Raw genomic sequence first — 15440 nt, forward strand, 5'->3', positions numbered from 1 at the left:
AAAATTCTGATTGCTTCCAATCTGGCAACTGGGGCAAAGGTCTCATCATAGTCAATTCCTTCTTGTTGAGAGTATCCCTTAGCTACCAGTCTGGCTTTATTTCTTGTAATTACACCATCACTGTCTGTTTTGTTCCTGAAAACCCATTTAGTACCAACTATTGATCTGTTCTTTGGTCTTGGTACAAGTGTCCAGACTTTATTTCTCTCAAATTCATTTAACTCCTCCTGCATTGCTGTTACCCAGTCTGCATCCTTTAAGGCTTCTTCCACTTTCTTTGGTTCTGTTTGAGATAAAAATGAATGAAATAAACACTCATTTGCTGTTGCAGTTCTGGTTTGTACTCCAGCATCTGGATCCCCAATAATCAGATCTGGTGTATGAGACTTTGTCCATTTTCTTTCATGTGGCAGTTGATTCCTGGAACTGGATCCTCCCCCATAATCCATGCCAGTATCATTTTGATTTTCTGATGCCTCTCCCCCATTATTCATGCTATCTCCATGAGCATTCTGAGTTTCTGATGCTCCCCCTGAAGATGTGTTCTCCTGATTCTCTGATGCAGAGTGATCAGAGTTTGAGGAATCAGAATCAGAGATTGTGTTTTCTGCCGTGTCTGCAACATTTTCATCCAGATATTCATCTTGGAAGTGCTCCCCCTCAACATGTGCTTGAGATTGGTGAGAAGAAGTGACATGCTCTGATATTGTCTCAGAGTCAGAGTTTATGGAATCAGAGAATGCATCTTCATCTTCAAATCTCTGTTGCTCATGATCTTCAAAATCTTCCATTCCAGTAATTTTCTTATCATCAAAGGACACATGAATGGATTCCATGATTACCCTTGTTCTCAGATTGTAAACTCTGAAGGCTTTTGTTGATAAAGGATAACCAACAAAAATTCCTTCATCAGCTTTTAAATCGAATTTGGTTAGCTGTTCAGGATGATTTTTCAGAACAAAACATTTACATCCAAAAATATGGAAGTATTTGAGATTTGGTTTTCTGCCTTTAACCATTTCAAAAGGAGTTTTCCCATGTTTATTAATCAGAGTTGCATTCTGTGTGAAACAGGCAGACTGCACAGCTTCAGCCCAGAAGTAGGTTGGTAACTTTGCTTCCTCCAACATGGTTCTAGCAGCTTCAATCAGAGTTCTGTTCTTTCTTTCAACAACACCATTTTGTTGAGGTGTTCCAGGTGCTGAAAATTCTTGTTTAATGCCATTTTCTTTACAGAACTCCTCCATTTTAAAATTCTTGAACTCAGTGCCATTATCACTTCTGATGATCTTTACTGCATCTTTAGAGATCTTGTTCAACTGTTTGACATGCTCAATCAATAAAGATGGTGTCTCATCCTTGCTGTGAAGAAAATATACCCATGTATATCTGGTAAATTCATCAACAATGACCAGAGTATATCTCTTCTTTGCAATGGACATTATATTTACTGGTCCAAAAAGATCAACATGCAGCAGATGATATGGCTCAAGAATTGAGGACTCAGTTTTACTTTTGAAGGAAGACTTCCTCTGTTTTGCTTTCTGACAGGAGTCACAGAGTCCATCTGGAGTAAAAACTGATTTTGGAAGTCCTTTCACAAGATCTTTCTTCACAAGCTCATTTATATTATTGAAGTTCAGGTGAGATAATTTCTTGTGCCAGTTCCAGCTTTCTTCAATACTGGCTCTGCCAAGTAGACAGATTGCAGAGCTTTCAGAGTTTAAAGATAGCTTAGCTTCATAGATGTTGCCATGTCTGTATCCTTTCAGAACAATTTTTCCAGTTCTTTTGTTGATGATCTCACAGTGTTCTTCTAGGAAGTTGACATAATATCCTCTGTCACAGATTTGACTTATGCTCAGCAGATTGTGCTTAAGTCCTGAGACCAGAGCTACAGATTGAATGATGACATTTCCAAGATTGATATTGCCATATCCCAAAGTTTTCCCTATGTTGCCATCTCCATAAGAAACATTTGGGCCAGCCTTCTCCACAAAGTCTGATAGCAGGGCTTTATTTCCAGTCATATGTCCTGAGCATCCACTGTCCAGAACTAGGATGTTTTTCCTGTTGCCCTGCAATCACATACACAATTAATGATTAGTTTTAAGGACCCAGACTTGCTTGGATCCTTTGTTCTTGTTAAGTTTGTTGACACTAGCAGCGGAAGATTTATCAGAGTTTATATCAGAGTTTGTGCTAACAGACTTTTTAACAGATGCTGAACTAGGAGAATCAATCTTTTTCCTCAAAGAAGGTTTTAATTCATAATAATCATAATATAAACTATGGTATTCCTTACAAGTGTAAATGGAATGCCATAAACTACCACAGTGAAAACAAGGATTCTCTGGTCTAAATCTAGTATTCCTAGTCTTAACTTCTGATTTTGGAGACATAGCATTTATGTCCTTATTTTTCCTGCAAAAAGAAGCAAGATGATTAGGATTACCACAATTATGACAAGTTTTCCTAGGAGCATTTGGAACAGGCATGTAATTGTTGCTTTTGTTTATTCCAACCTTTCCATTCCTATTTTTCCTAGGTTCCTTAATCCTGTTTTCTTTCTTAACCTCCTGGAGTTTATGCTTAAGCTGTTTCTGTGTCATTAAACCAATATTAACCTGTTTAGGAGTATCAGTCTTTGATTTGTCCTGAGTCTTTGATTCTGCAACAAATCTTACTGGAACTACCTTAGGTTTTTCAATTTTAATGGTTTCTTGTTTATATGACTCAGCTTCATTTTTATCAGAGTAACCTAACCCTTTCTTCCAGTTTCCACTTTCTAAGATATTCTGAGTAGTCTTACCTGAGTTAGTCCAAGTTCTGATTATCTCTCTTTCCTTAACAAGTTCTGATTCAAGAGAAGCATTTTTCTTTAAGAGTTCATTTTTAATAAAGATAGCATCATCCCTTTCCTTCTGAATTTCTAGCATCAGAACTAGTTCCTTTTCAAGATAATCATTCCTTTTCTTGACATTTAAGTTCTCAGATTTTAGTCTTTCATTTTCTAAAGTCTGATCTCTATAACTAACATGCAGGGTTTTAAGAAACAATCTTAACTCAGTTATATCTTCAGTATCAAAAGCAAGAGTGGAATGAGGTACCTTTGTTTCAACAGTCTCAGTGCTGTTGTCCATATTTGCCATCAAGGCATAGTTGACTTCATCTTCTGATTCTGATGTGTCTGCCCAGCTTCCCTTCTTTGTGATAAAGGCCTGTTCCTTTTCGTTCTTAGCTTTCTTGCACTCAGTTGCAAAGTGGCCTTTTTCTCCACAATTGAAGCAGGTGTACTTAGACTTATCAGATTTTCCAGATTTTTCTACTTTGCCTTCATTCTTTTTGAAGACCTTTTTGTCAGAGTTTCTGTCTTTGGTTGAGAACTTCTTCCCTTTGTTGAAGTTCTTGTAAGCCATCTTCTTGAAACTTTTTACCATTAGTGCTGCCAGCTGCATCATCTCAGTATCACTGTCATCAGAGTCTGAAGGCATATCAGAGTCTGAGTCAACATCAGAGTTTGATGACTCAGTATCAGACTTTTTGACATGAGCTTTTCCCTTGCTTTTCACAGTTGATTCTTCTTGAACTTTTAGGGCAACTGGTTTGGGTTTCCCACCATGTCGTTTGCTCCTTTGTTCCATTTCAAGTTCATGAGTTTTCAACCTTCCAAAAATTTCATCCAGAGACATCTCGTCAAGATCATGATTGTCTCTTATAGTTGTCACTTTCAAATCCCACTTTTCAGGAAGAGCAAGCAGAAATTTGAGATTTGAATCTTCCAAATCATATTCTTTGTCCACAAGAGACAAGTCATTCAGCAGCTTGACAAACCTATCATAAAGATCAGTCAGTGATTCACCAGACTTTGAATCAAAGTGTTCATACTCTTGAGTAAGTATGGTTCTTCTGTTCTTTTTGATGGCTTTGGTACCTTGACATCTGACTTCCAAAGCATCCCATATCTCCTTTGCAGTTTTGCACCCAATTACTCTATTGGACATTGCATTGTCCAGAGCACTATGCAACAGATGCTTCACCTTTGCATCTTTACTGATAGATGAGATGTCTTATGGAGTATAGTCCTTCTTCTCTTTAGGAATCATCTTCTGGGGTTCATCTCCCACTGCAACAGAGAGCTTTGTTGGCATGTGTGGACCATCATAAATTCTATCCAGATATTCTGGATCTGTAGATTCCAGAAACATGATCATTCTTACTTTCCAGACAGAATATTCCGATGCCCTGAGGACCGGAACCCTAAGAGACTCATATCTACTGTTTTGTGATTTCTCAGACATGATTGTGTGATTAAGATCTCACTGTAGGTATATCAACAGAGCTGGCTCTGATACCACTTGTTAGGCCGAATAAACTCACTATATATGTGATAATATAGTGAACACAATCCAAAAGAAACACAGATATAAGAGAATAATTCAATAAACTCTTATTCACAAATCTCAGTAGTTTACAAATAATCTCTTAGTGATTTATACTTTATCACTAAGAGCTGCTAGGTTACACGAATGATACTCAATCGATAACTCATCTAGAGTAAACCCTAAGCTGTGTTTATATACACAGTTACATGATATCTACTGATTGATTTATAATTATCTGCTTCCTAATATAATATAATCAATAGCTATCCTTCTGCTGTCCTGATTTGCACAATCTCTCTTGATCTTTATCTTCCTTATTTAGTCAGATATGCTCTTGAAAATCAGCCGCCTGTAAACTCTGATCATCGCTTAAACTCTGATCCAGCTGGCAGTCGTTAAACTCTGATTTCCAGCTAAACTCTGATATTTGCTTCTGCACACTAAACAAGTTAGATACCTGTGACATCATCAAATATGTAACAAATTAAAATTTGTTACCATGGCAAGCATAATAACAATCCCATCCCAGACCTCACTATTTCAAGTTATCATATTAGCACTAATCACCTTTTCTCTATATGAATCTTTGTTTATATTTACTATGACTTGAACAGGGTTTGGACAGAACTACCATGTGAAATCATACCAGAAAATGGTTCAATTTATTCATTGTAGTGTCCATGACTTTGAACAAATCAATCTGAAGTTTCTGAATCATTCACATACAAGTGACAATGAATTAAACGAAATTACACTTTTATGCAGCTAGATAGGATGAAACTGAACTAATTACACAAGAAATTGATAACTGAGGAATAAAGAAACATAAGAAACTAAACTAAATTTAGGCTATTATAAAACTAAATTAATTCGGAGCCCATAGAAAATATACAGAACAAACATAAAGCCATACACTAAATTAGCCCTAATTTTTTAATTAGAAAATACCTTTAATCGACTGAACCCTAATTTGAAGAACATCTGAAAGAGAGAGAGATATCAGATAAACAAAATTAATTGAGGAATATAAACATAAACAAAATCAATTGAATTGAAACCCTATTTTGAAGAACTGAAATATCGAGCCAGTTTCAGTTTAAATTGAGTGAGCCCTTACATAACAGCAAATCGATTGAGCCCTAATTTATATATTAGAGATTTGAAGTAATGGTGAGAGAGTAAAAGTGAGAGAGAGTAAGAAGAGTGCCCAGACAGAGTAACCAAACCACCAGAGTAGCAAGAAAGAGAAAGCATAGAGCAAGACTGAGTGAAAGTCGGTGTTGGAAAATTTTGAAGTTGTTTAAATTTGCCACTCGAGCCCAAAATTTCCCCCCATCTGCCGAGTCCATTTCCATTACTTATATTTATTTATATTTTATAATTTGTGTTATATAAAATTAATTTATTTATTTTACATAAAAAGATTACTTATATTTACTTTATTATTTATTATGAATTTGTATATTACATGTGACGCCCTCCAAATCCGGGTCATAGACATGGGGTCACACCACAATATGAACCTGTAAACAATAATAATATATGCATTGATCCTAAACATCCACGGATCGCTCCAGGTTATAGTATGAAACAAGTCACAACTTAGGTTATATTACAATACCTTGAATCCCAATCAATATCTTACAACTTACAAACATAAAACGCAGTGCTTACAGACAAAAGATACTCAAAAGTTCATAATATCAGCAACCCCTAGCAAGGCTTCCCAACACTCATCCTGATACCTTAGCTTGATGACTAGCCTGTGGGTCCTCGCTAACAGTGGTCTCTTTCTTCACTGGAAAAGAACATAAGGAATCGCAAGAGTGAGCTTACAGCTCAGCAAGTAATATAAACAATAACTGAAGTCCAACATTTATCAATAAGAATGAAACAAGATATCAAATTTCTTTTTAAAGCAGTGATTAGAATTGGATATTCATATTTTTATTTAAAAACCAAGGTTAGGCTGCTGATCAGTCACGCACTAACCCCGAGCCAGGTACAAACCAAGCTCTATCACTGGATCCAAGGCACACATTGGCCTAATGACCACGAATCTGGTCTGACCACGAATCTGGTCCACATTTATAAAACAATCCAATTCTTTAACAATATAATGAAATCAACAATATCTCAGCAATTCAGAATCAATATCATTCGAATAGAAGCAATATTACCAAGACAGAATCAGAATTGTCCAATCAGAATTATTATCACCAGGGGTGCAATACTTATCAAGATTAAAAGACAATTCAGAAATAGGTTTAAGTATCCTCACAATGTCTGAAGAATGGCTTGAAGTTGAAAGAAAGATCAAGTGTATGGTGAAAATAATCTGGTGTTTGCAAAAGAAGCAATGTAAGTGAGAATGGCTTGAGGTTTCAAATATGTTTACTTTGTAGGAAGTTCAAGTGTTAGGGTGTATATGGGTGAACATTCTTCAAAGAGGAATATAGGTGTTTGGTAAGACGTTGTATAACTTGGTGAAGTATTGTAGTATATAGGCTTGTACTGTTGGTCATTCAAGGATGGAAGAACATCAAAGCAAATGATTTGTGTGGTCAAGTCTTAAAGAAATGGGTATAAGTTCAGTTGAAATCAAAATCAAGGTTCAGCTTGTAATTCAGGTGTTGAAAGGATTGAATAAGGTTTATCAATAATCAGGATCAATAGCACAATATATCAACAGATGTATTTCCAAGTTTATCCAGGATAACAACATCATATACAGAAGAGTAACTCAAGGAGTTTACAAAACTATAAGTTGAGAATAGAGCACTTGCCTTATCTTGAAGATTCACTTCTTTCTATAGCTTTCACTAATCAGAATCACTCCAACACTACTTGCTTTCCCTTTCTAAGCCTGTCCTTCTCTGATAATCACAATATTCATCTATCAATACTCAATCTCATATCATCCTACTTGTTTCATAGTCGAAACCAGCTTCTATCTACCCTTTGTTTCACTTAAATCCGACTTACGATTCAAAAGATACGAATAAAACAGTCATACAATGTTCACATAATCATTTCACATATCAATCAAGTAACACATAGCACATAGCACACAAGATAATCAATAAAATAGCTTTTTAGAAAAGGTTTGGGGTTAAAATGATTTTTCTGGTATTTATTATTCCCTCCGTCCCATTTTAACTGATGTTTGACTTTTTGACACGCATATTGAGATGTAAAAAAATAATATCTATACTCAATAAAAAATTTCAATTCTTATATCAAATAAAAATTTAGATTCTAAACTTTTATTTGATATAAATTTTATAAAGAATAATTATATTTAAATGTGATTTTTTTAACATCTTAAAATACGTATAAAAAATTCAAAAGCAGTTAAAATGGGACGGAGGGAGTATGAATTTTCAAACATTTTTCGGAATAAAAATGGGTAAAAGAATCAATTTATAACTGAATAAACAAGTTTGAATACTCAAAATAAGATTCGAAATCATTTAAAATCAATTAACGAACCTTCAACATATTTTAGAACAATTTTCTAAAGCTTGAAACTATTTTTCTGGATTTTTAAAACAATTAAATCTAATTAATAAATCAATTAAAATCAATTAATAAATAATTAAAACAATTAATCAATTAATATTCAAATTAATTGACTAATTATAATAATTAATTACTAATTAAAATTAATTAATAAATTAAATTAGATTTGTTTTTGAATAAAGAAATAATTAAAAACTATTTTTGAAAATAATTAAATGATTTTCGAAATAAAAATAAATTAAATAAAACTGTTTTAAAAGTTTTGAAACTTCAGGGTTTGAATTGCAAGTTGCGAAAACCTGGGGAGGGACTGAATTGAGAATTTGAAAAGTTCAAGGTTTAAACTTCACCATCTCCAAAACGTCGGGGGCCAAACTGCAATTTTTGCAGTCGGCGCCGCCCCGATGCCGGAGACGGCGTTCCAGGCCGTAGATGGCTACCAGGACATGCAGATCGCAAGTCCTCGTGGCCAGGAAGCTGTTTGCAGCATCAAAACCACCATGAGGTGGCTGGTTTGGCCGGAATTTGAAGATGAAACTCGCCGTCGCCGGCGAGTTCTTTCTCCCTTCGATTCCGGCGATCCCAGCATCCCACATACAATTTAAACACATGAATCGATTGCTTGCAACAAGATACACATGATGGTATGTTCTAATCACGCCCAGAATCACTAAATCAAAACGCCCCAATTCTAATTAAGAACATTCAAACGGGTTATAAACCCTAACCCTCAATTCGAATAATTAAACCCATTTTTGAACATGTTATTGAACTCCAAATCATGTATATAATATACCAAAATGATCAGGAGAAGATTCGAATTTAACCCTAATTAATTCGAATTTAATAACTCAAATTACTTCCTACCTATTCATCTAGAGCTGTTTTTGAGACTTGATATGGATTCTACGCTTCGATATCTTCGATTTGACTGCTTGCACGCTCGATTCTGAGTCCGATAACGTCCTCAAATCTTCGATTGAACTCCAAGAACACGAAGAACGATAACCCGGTTTCTCTCGATTCTCGTGTATTGAAATGATAATTATGAAAAATAAAATAGTAATTATCCTATTTATAATTACGAATAACTGGCCCCCATTTGGATCATATCGGATATAAAATACACATCTTAATCATTAAGTATTAATAAAACTGATCCATTCGGGACCGACTTTAAAGATAATTATTAAATACACACATTACGAGAAACTTATGGGGCTTCGGGCTTTGTCTGGCACGAAGTACGAAAATATAATGCGTAAGTCAAAATAATTTGGGGTGTTAAACTTGTCCGGTGTACACAATTATTGATACGATAATTAGTAATAAAATATTCATAGAATCGTTCCGAAATTCTGTCACGTAAATCCGTACACCAGATGAGAGAGGTTAAAACACGAAAGTTGTTCAGAATATCTCAAATAACAAACCGGCGAAATTTTCCCGGAAGCCCCCCGGGGTTTAATTATCGAGTAAACGGGTTTAAAATCAATTAATAATAATATTTTATAATATACTCAATTAAATCCTTAAATCAAATATCAAATCATATAATAATCCATAATTTACCAGGTAAGTGCCTAAATTCTCCATATTTTGATCTGATCATATAAAAATTATAATCTCACAAGTCATAACATACATAGACAATCATTCAACAAGTCACTTAACATATAATTCACAACTAATTCACATAATATTCACAAAATATTCATATACTACTATAATTAATTACACGTCAAAATCCCAGATATTACATCCTTCCCCCCTTAAAAGGATTCTGTCCTCAGAATCTGCTAAGAGAATAAGTGAGGATATTTCTCACGCATATCACTTTCTAACTCCCCAGTTGATTCTTCAACTTTTGGGTTTCTCCACAATACTCTCACTATCTTCACCACTTTATTCCTTAATACTTTCTCCTTCCTATCTAGAATCTCTATTGGACTCTCAACATAAGACAGATCTGCCTGAAGTTCTATTGGCTCGTATTCTATCACATGCCTAGAATCTGGATGATATTTCTTAAGCATCGATACATGAAAAACATTATGAATATGCTCCATATGTGGGGGTAACGCTAACTCATAAGCCACTTTACCAATGCGCCTCAAGATCTCGAATGGTCCGACGTATCTGGGACTCAGCTTCCCTTTCTTGCCAAATCGGGATAATCCCTTCCATGGCGAAATCTTTAGTAATACAGGTTCTCCTTCTTCAAATTCCATATCCTTCCTGGCCTGATCCGCGTACTTTCTCTGACGATTCTGTGCTGCAATCAGTCTTCTTTGAATGGTTTCAATAACTTCCTTCGTCTGCTGAACTAGTTCTGGCCCAAGTAGTTTGCGTTCTCCTACTTCATCCCAACATACGGGTGAGCGACATTTACGTCCATAAAGAGCTTCATAAGGAGGCATTTCGATGCTTGCATGATAACTGTTGTTGTATGAGAATTCCACTAACGGTAGATGCTCGTCCCAGTTGCCTTTGAAATCGATAGCACAAACACGTAACATATCCTCAATTGTTTGAATAGTCCTTTCGCTCTGACCATCAGTTTGTGGATGATAAGCAGTGCTCATATTCAATCTGGTGCCCAAGCATTCCTGAAAGCTCTTCCAGAATCTCGAATTGAATCGTGGATCTCGATCGGATACGATTGATACGGGAACTCCGTGACGAACGACGATCTCCTTCAAATACATATGGACTAACTTGTCTAACGAGAATCTTTCGTTAATGGGGAGGAAATGAGCCGACTTAGTTAGTCTATCTACAATAACCCATATGGCATCGTGATTTGCTCTTGTTCTAGGTAGTCCAACTATAAAATCCATTGCAATATGCTCCCATTTCCATTTTGGGATTTCTAGAGGTTGTAACACTCCACTCGGTCACTGGTGTTCAGCCTTTACTCTTTGGCACGTATAACATTTATTTACCCACTCTGCGATCTCTCTCTTCATATCTGGCCACCAATAATTCTCTTTTAAATCCCTATACATTTTAGTGCTCCTGGGGTGAATTGAATAAGCGGAACTATGTGCTTCACTTAAAACTTCATCCTTCAACTCCTGTACTGGTGGAATCCATATCCTAGAAGAAAATCTTAAAATACCCTGATCATCTTTCTGGGTGCAAAGCTCTTCCCCAACTAAATTATTAACATCCTGTTCCATTACTGTCTCTTGACATTTCCTTATCTTTTCTAGTAACTCTGGTTGAAAAGTCATTGTATATAATCGAACTTTTGATGGTTCACTCACTCTAACTTCTGTTTCCAGCCTTTCAAATTCTCTATATATTTCCTTGGGTAACGTCAACATATTCAGCCTTTCTTTTCTACTCAAAGCATCTGCCACTACATTTGCCTTTCCGGGGTGATAATTGATAGTGCAATCATAATCCTTTATCAATTCTAACCATCTCCTCTGCCTCATATTAAGCTTTTTCTGCGTAAAGATATACTTTAAACTTTTATGATCCGTGTAGATTTCACACTTTTCTCCATATAAATAATGTCTCCAAATCTTCAATGCAAACACTATGGCTGCTAGCTCTAAATCATGTGTAGGATACTTCTGCTCATGGGGTTTGAGTTGTCTGGATGCATAAGCAATGACCTTGTCATGTTGCATCAACACACAACCCAATCCTTTATGAGAAGCATCACTATAAATTACAAAATTTCCTTGTTCATCTGGAAGTGATAATACAGGGGCTGATACTAACCTTTTCTTCAATTCCTGAAAACTTTCTTCACACTTTTCAGTCCACACGAACTTTTCGTCTTTCCGGGTAAGCCTTGTCATTGGTACAACAATCCTTGAGAAATCTTGAACAAATCTTCTATAATAGCCTGCCAAACCCAAGAAACTTCTGACTTCTGTTGGTGTTCTTGGCCTTTCCCAATTCATAATTGCTTCAATCTTGGAGGGATCTACTTTAATTCCTTCTTTACTGACTATATGACCTAGAAATTGAACTTCTTGTAACCATAATTCACACTTTGAAAACTTAGCATACAGTTTCTCCTTTCTCAATGTCTCTAAAGCCATCTTTAAGTGGGTTGCATGATCCTCAGTGGTTTTGGAATAAATCAAAATATCATCTATGAATACAATCACAAATTTATCCAAATATGGTTTAAAGACTCTGTTCATTAAATCCATAAAAGCTGCGGGGGCATTGGTTAATCCAAAGGCCATCACTAAGAACTCATAGTGGCCATATCGGGTTCTAAAAGCTGTTTTAGGTATGTCTTCCTGTTTAATCTTTAGCTGATGGTATCCCGATCTTAAATCAATCTTCGAAAAACATCTCGCACCCTTCAATTGATCAAACAAATCATCTATACGGGGTAATGGGTATCTATTCTTAATAGTTAACTTATTTAGTTCCCGATAATCAATACACAACCTCATACTACCATCCTTTTTCTTCACAAACAACACTGATGCTCCCCACGGGGATACACTGGGTCTAATCACTCCCTTTTCTAACAATTCTTGTAACTGGGTTGCCAATTCTTTCATTTCTACTGGTGCCATCCTATACGGGGCTTTAGATACTGGTTCGGTTCCAGGTGCTAGATCTATTGCAAATTCAATCTCTCTATCTGGTGGTAATCCGGGTAACTCATCTGGAAATACATCTGGGAACTCATTTACTACAGGAATATCTTCAAGCTTCATAAGTTCTCGACTCTGATCAGTTACATATGCTATATAAGCTTCACAACCTTGACGTAATGATTTCTTCGTTTGAATCATAGTTAAAAACTTCTTTACCTGCTTCTGTCCTCGAAAGACTATCATCTTCTCATTCGGTGCTCTTAACATTACCTTCTTATTACGACAATCTATTTGAGCATTATGCTTCGATAACCAATCCATTCCTAAGATAACATCAAACTCTCCCAACTTGAAAGGTATCAAGTCGACGCAAAATTTATTTCCTAAGATCTCAACTTCACAATTCCTATAAACTTGACTAACAGGGACACGTTCCTGATTAGCCAACTCTATATTCATAACTTCATTAAGCAATTCTGTAGGACAATTCAACTTAGGCACAAAATCTTCAGAAATAAACGATCTAGTAGCTCTAGAATCAATCAAAACCTTGGCACATAAAGAATTCACAGTAAGCGTACCTGCCACCACATCTGCATCCTGGACTGCATCCCTCATAGTCATGTTGTAGGTTCTTGCCTTGGGAACCTGTTCTGACATTCCCTAGAATAGTGTCCCTTCTGATTACACTTATAACACACCACAATCAATCTATTACAGATTCCCCCGTGTCTCTTTCCACATATCTGGCACTCCGGCAGTGGAGGCCTTGGTTGATTTCCAATAGCTGGACGGTTACCTTGTCCACTACCACCTACATCTGGTTTCTTAAAAGTGAGATTTCTCCCCTGCTGGAATTTCCCTTTCTTTGGGTTGTTAAAATTCTGAAACTTCCCCTGCTGAAACTGTCCCTCATGATGCTCTAGCTTACGCTTCTTTCCCTCTTTCTCCTTCTGAGACATTTCGCTTTCTGTTTCCGCTATCATTGCCTTCTGAACTACAGTTGCATAAGTATCTAATTCCAATATGGCTAGCTTTCCCCTGATCCATGCTTTTAAACCCTGTTGGAATCTCTTAGCTCTTTTCCTGTCGGTATCTATATAGGTTGGAACAAACCTAGCCAATGCCGCAAACTTTCTCTCATACTCCGCCACGGACATGTCCCCTTGCTTCAATTCTAAAAACTGTAACTCCATTCGATCCTGGAGAAATTGAGGAAAGTATTTCTCCAAAAACAACTCCTTAAACCTATCCCATGTAATATCCTCTGTCTCTTCCATTGCTCTTACAGACTCCCACCAATAGGTGGCTTCCTCCTTCAGATAATAACTAGCAAACTCAGTCTTCTACTCATCTCTCACTTTGACTAACACAAATGCCTTTTCAATTTCTTTCAACCATACCCTAGCCTCAATAGGGTCCGCTGAACCCTTAAACTCTGGGGGATTAACAGACTGAAAGTTTTTGAAAGTAACCTGGGGATTAGCCTGCCTTTCCTGCTGCTGAGTCAGGTTGGCAGTCTGTTGGGCCAAGATCTGAAGAATCTGGGCCATTGTAGGTTCTGGATTGTTATTATCATTGTTATCATCACGGTTGTTTGCACGGTTTTGTCTTCTGGGAGGCATAGCTCTATAAAGAAACAAGCAGTTTATTTAATCTCCAAAACTTTTAACAATTGTTTTTTTTTTATAAACAGAACATTTCTTTTTGAAAACATTTTTGATCATTTAATTAAATAAATCGCATGCTTCTTTACAGAACAGAGTAATGATGAAAGAAACAGGGTACAATAATATCACAGGGTTAATATGAAGTGCGGTATGTAAAGTAAGTAAAACAGGTGCAGTAAAGTAAAGAACAATATGTAAAAGGAAAGGTTCTGGTATATATATGAAAAGTTGAAGGTACATAAGCGCAAGCGCTTCATCAAAAGTAAAACACAACAGCAAACCTACGCACTGGTCAGCACATCTTAGTCTATATAAGGTCAAAATCGGCTGACCCTACACTACCACCACACACTACACACTACACACTAATGTACATGGTACCTCCACTCTGTAACTACCACCATCTAACTCCAAGGAAAAGTAGGACCTCCGAGCTTGTCCAACTCCTTCATCATCCATATGGCCCACTCCACTAGATCACTGTAGGTACTCTGATCTTCAGCTACGGCACCAAGCTTCGCCCTCGCGATCATCCTGACATCCACAATCTTATACCTCAGCGCTCGCTCAGCTCTCCCAGTGTCCATCATCTGTATGATACGCTCCAGCTCTCTAACCTGTCCGAGTAGATACTGACGCTCCATACTCATCGCCTCAAACTCATGATAAGGAACAAGGGGTGGTGCAGAAGAAGTCGAGGGTATATCTCTGGGAGGAACCACTGCTGCTGCAGCCAACACATCCTCTAAAGGAGGTGAAACAGAAGGGTGAGGCTCAAGTCTCTGAGGGGGTGGGGGTCCGTTAACTGTAGTCTCTGAATACTGGGGATATGGAGGAATGATAGGGTCTGACATCATGAATATCTGTAAATCAATATAACAGAACATATATAAGAATCTCTGATAGCACAAAGGCCTATTTTCCACTAATACTCACCTCTCAACGTTCTATCTACCTATCACTCATTTCTAATCTTAATCCCTCTACCCAAACCCGACAATCTAGGCTTGTTTCATTGACTCATAACCTGTCGCTCTGATACCAACCTGTGGCGCCCTCCAAATCCGGGTCATAGACTTGGGGTCACACCACAATATAAACCTGTAAACAATAATAATATATGCATTGATCCTAAACATCCACGGATCGCTCCAGGTTATAGTATGAAACAAGCCACAACTTAGGTTATATTACAATACCTCGAATCCCAATCAATATCTTACAACTTACAAACATAAAACGCAGTGCTTACACACAAAAGATACTCAAAAGTTCATAATATCAGC

The 15440-nt window shown here is 36.7% G+C and overlaps 1 protein-coding gene across 1 annotated transcript; it reads right to left on the bottom strand.

The window, feature by feature from the left end:
- Positions 1 to 13104: 13104 nt before the first annotated feature.
- Positions 13105 to 14109, bottom strand: LOC108203284 (uncharacterized). Its single transcript, XM_017372083.1, has 2 exons — positions 13888 to 14109; positions 13105 to 13800 (listed from the first exon to the last, which is right to left on the bottom strand). The coding sequence occupies exons 1-2, from the start codon at positions 14107 to 14109 to the stop codon at positions 13105 to 13107; spliced, it is 918 nt and encodes a 305-aa protein (XP_017227572.1).
- Between the last annotated feature and the right edge of the window lie 1331 nt (positions 14110 to 15440).

This window comes from Daucus carota, chromosome 5 (assembly GCF_001625215.2).
Source record: "Daucus carota subsp. sativus chromosome 5, DH1 v3.0, whole genome shotgun sequence".
Lineage (NCBI taxonomy): Eukaryota > Viridiplantae > Streptophyta > Magnoliopsida > Apiales > Apiaceae > Daucus > Daucus carota.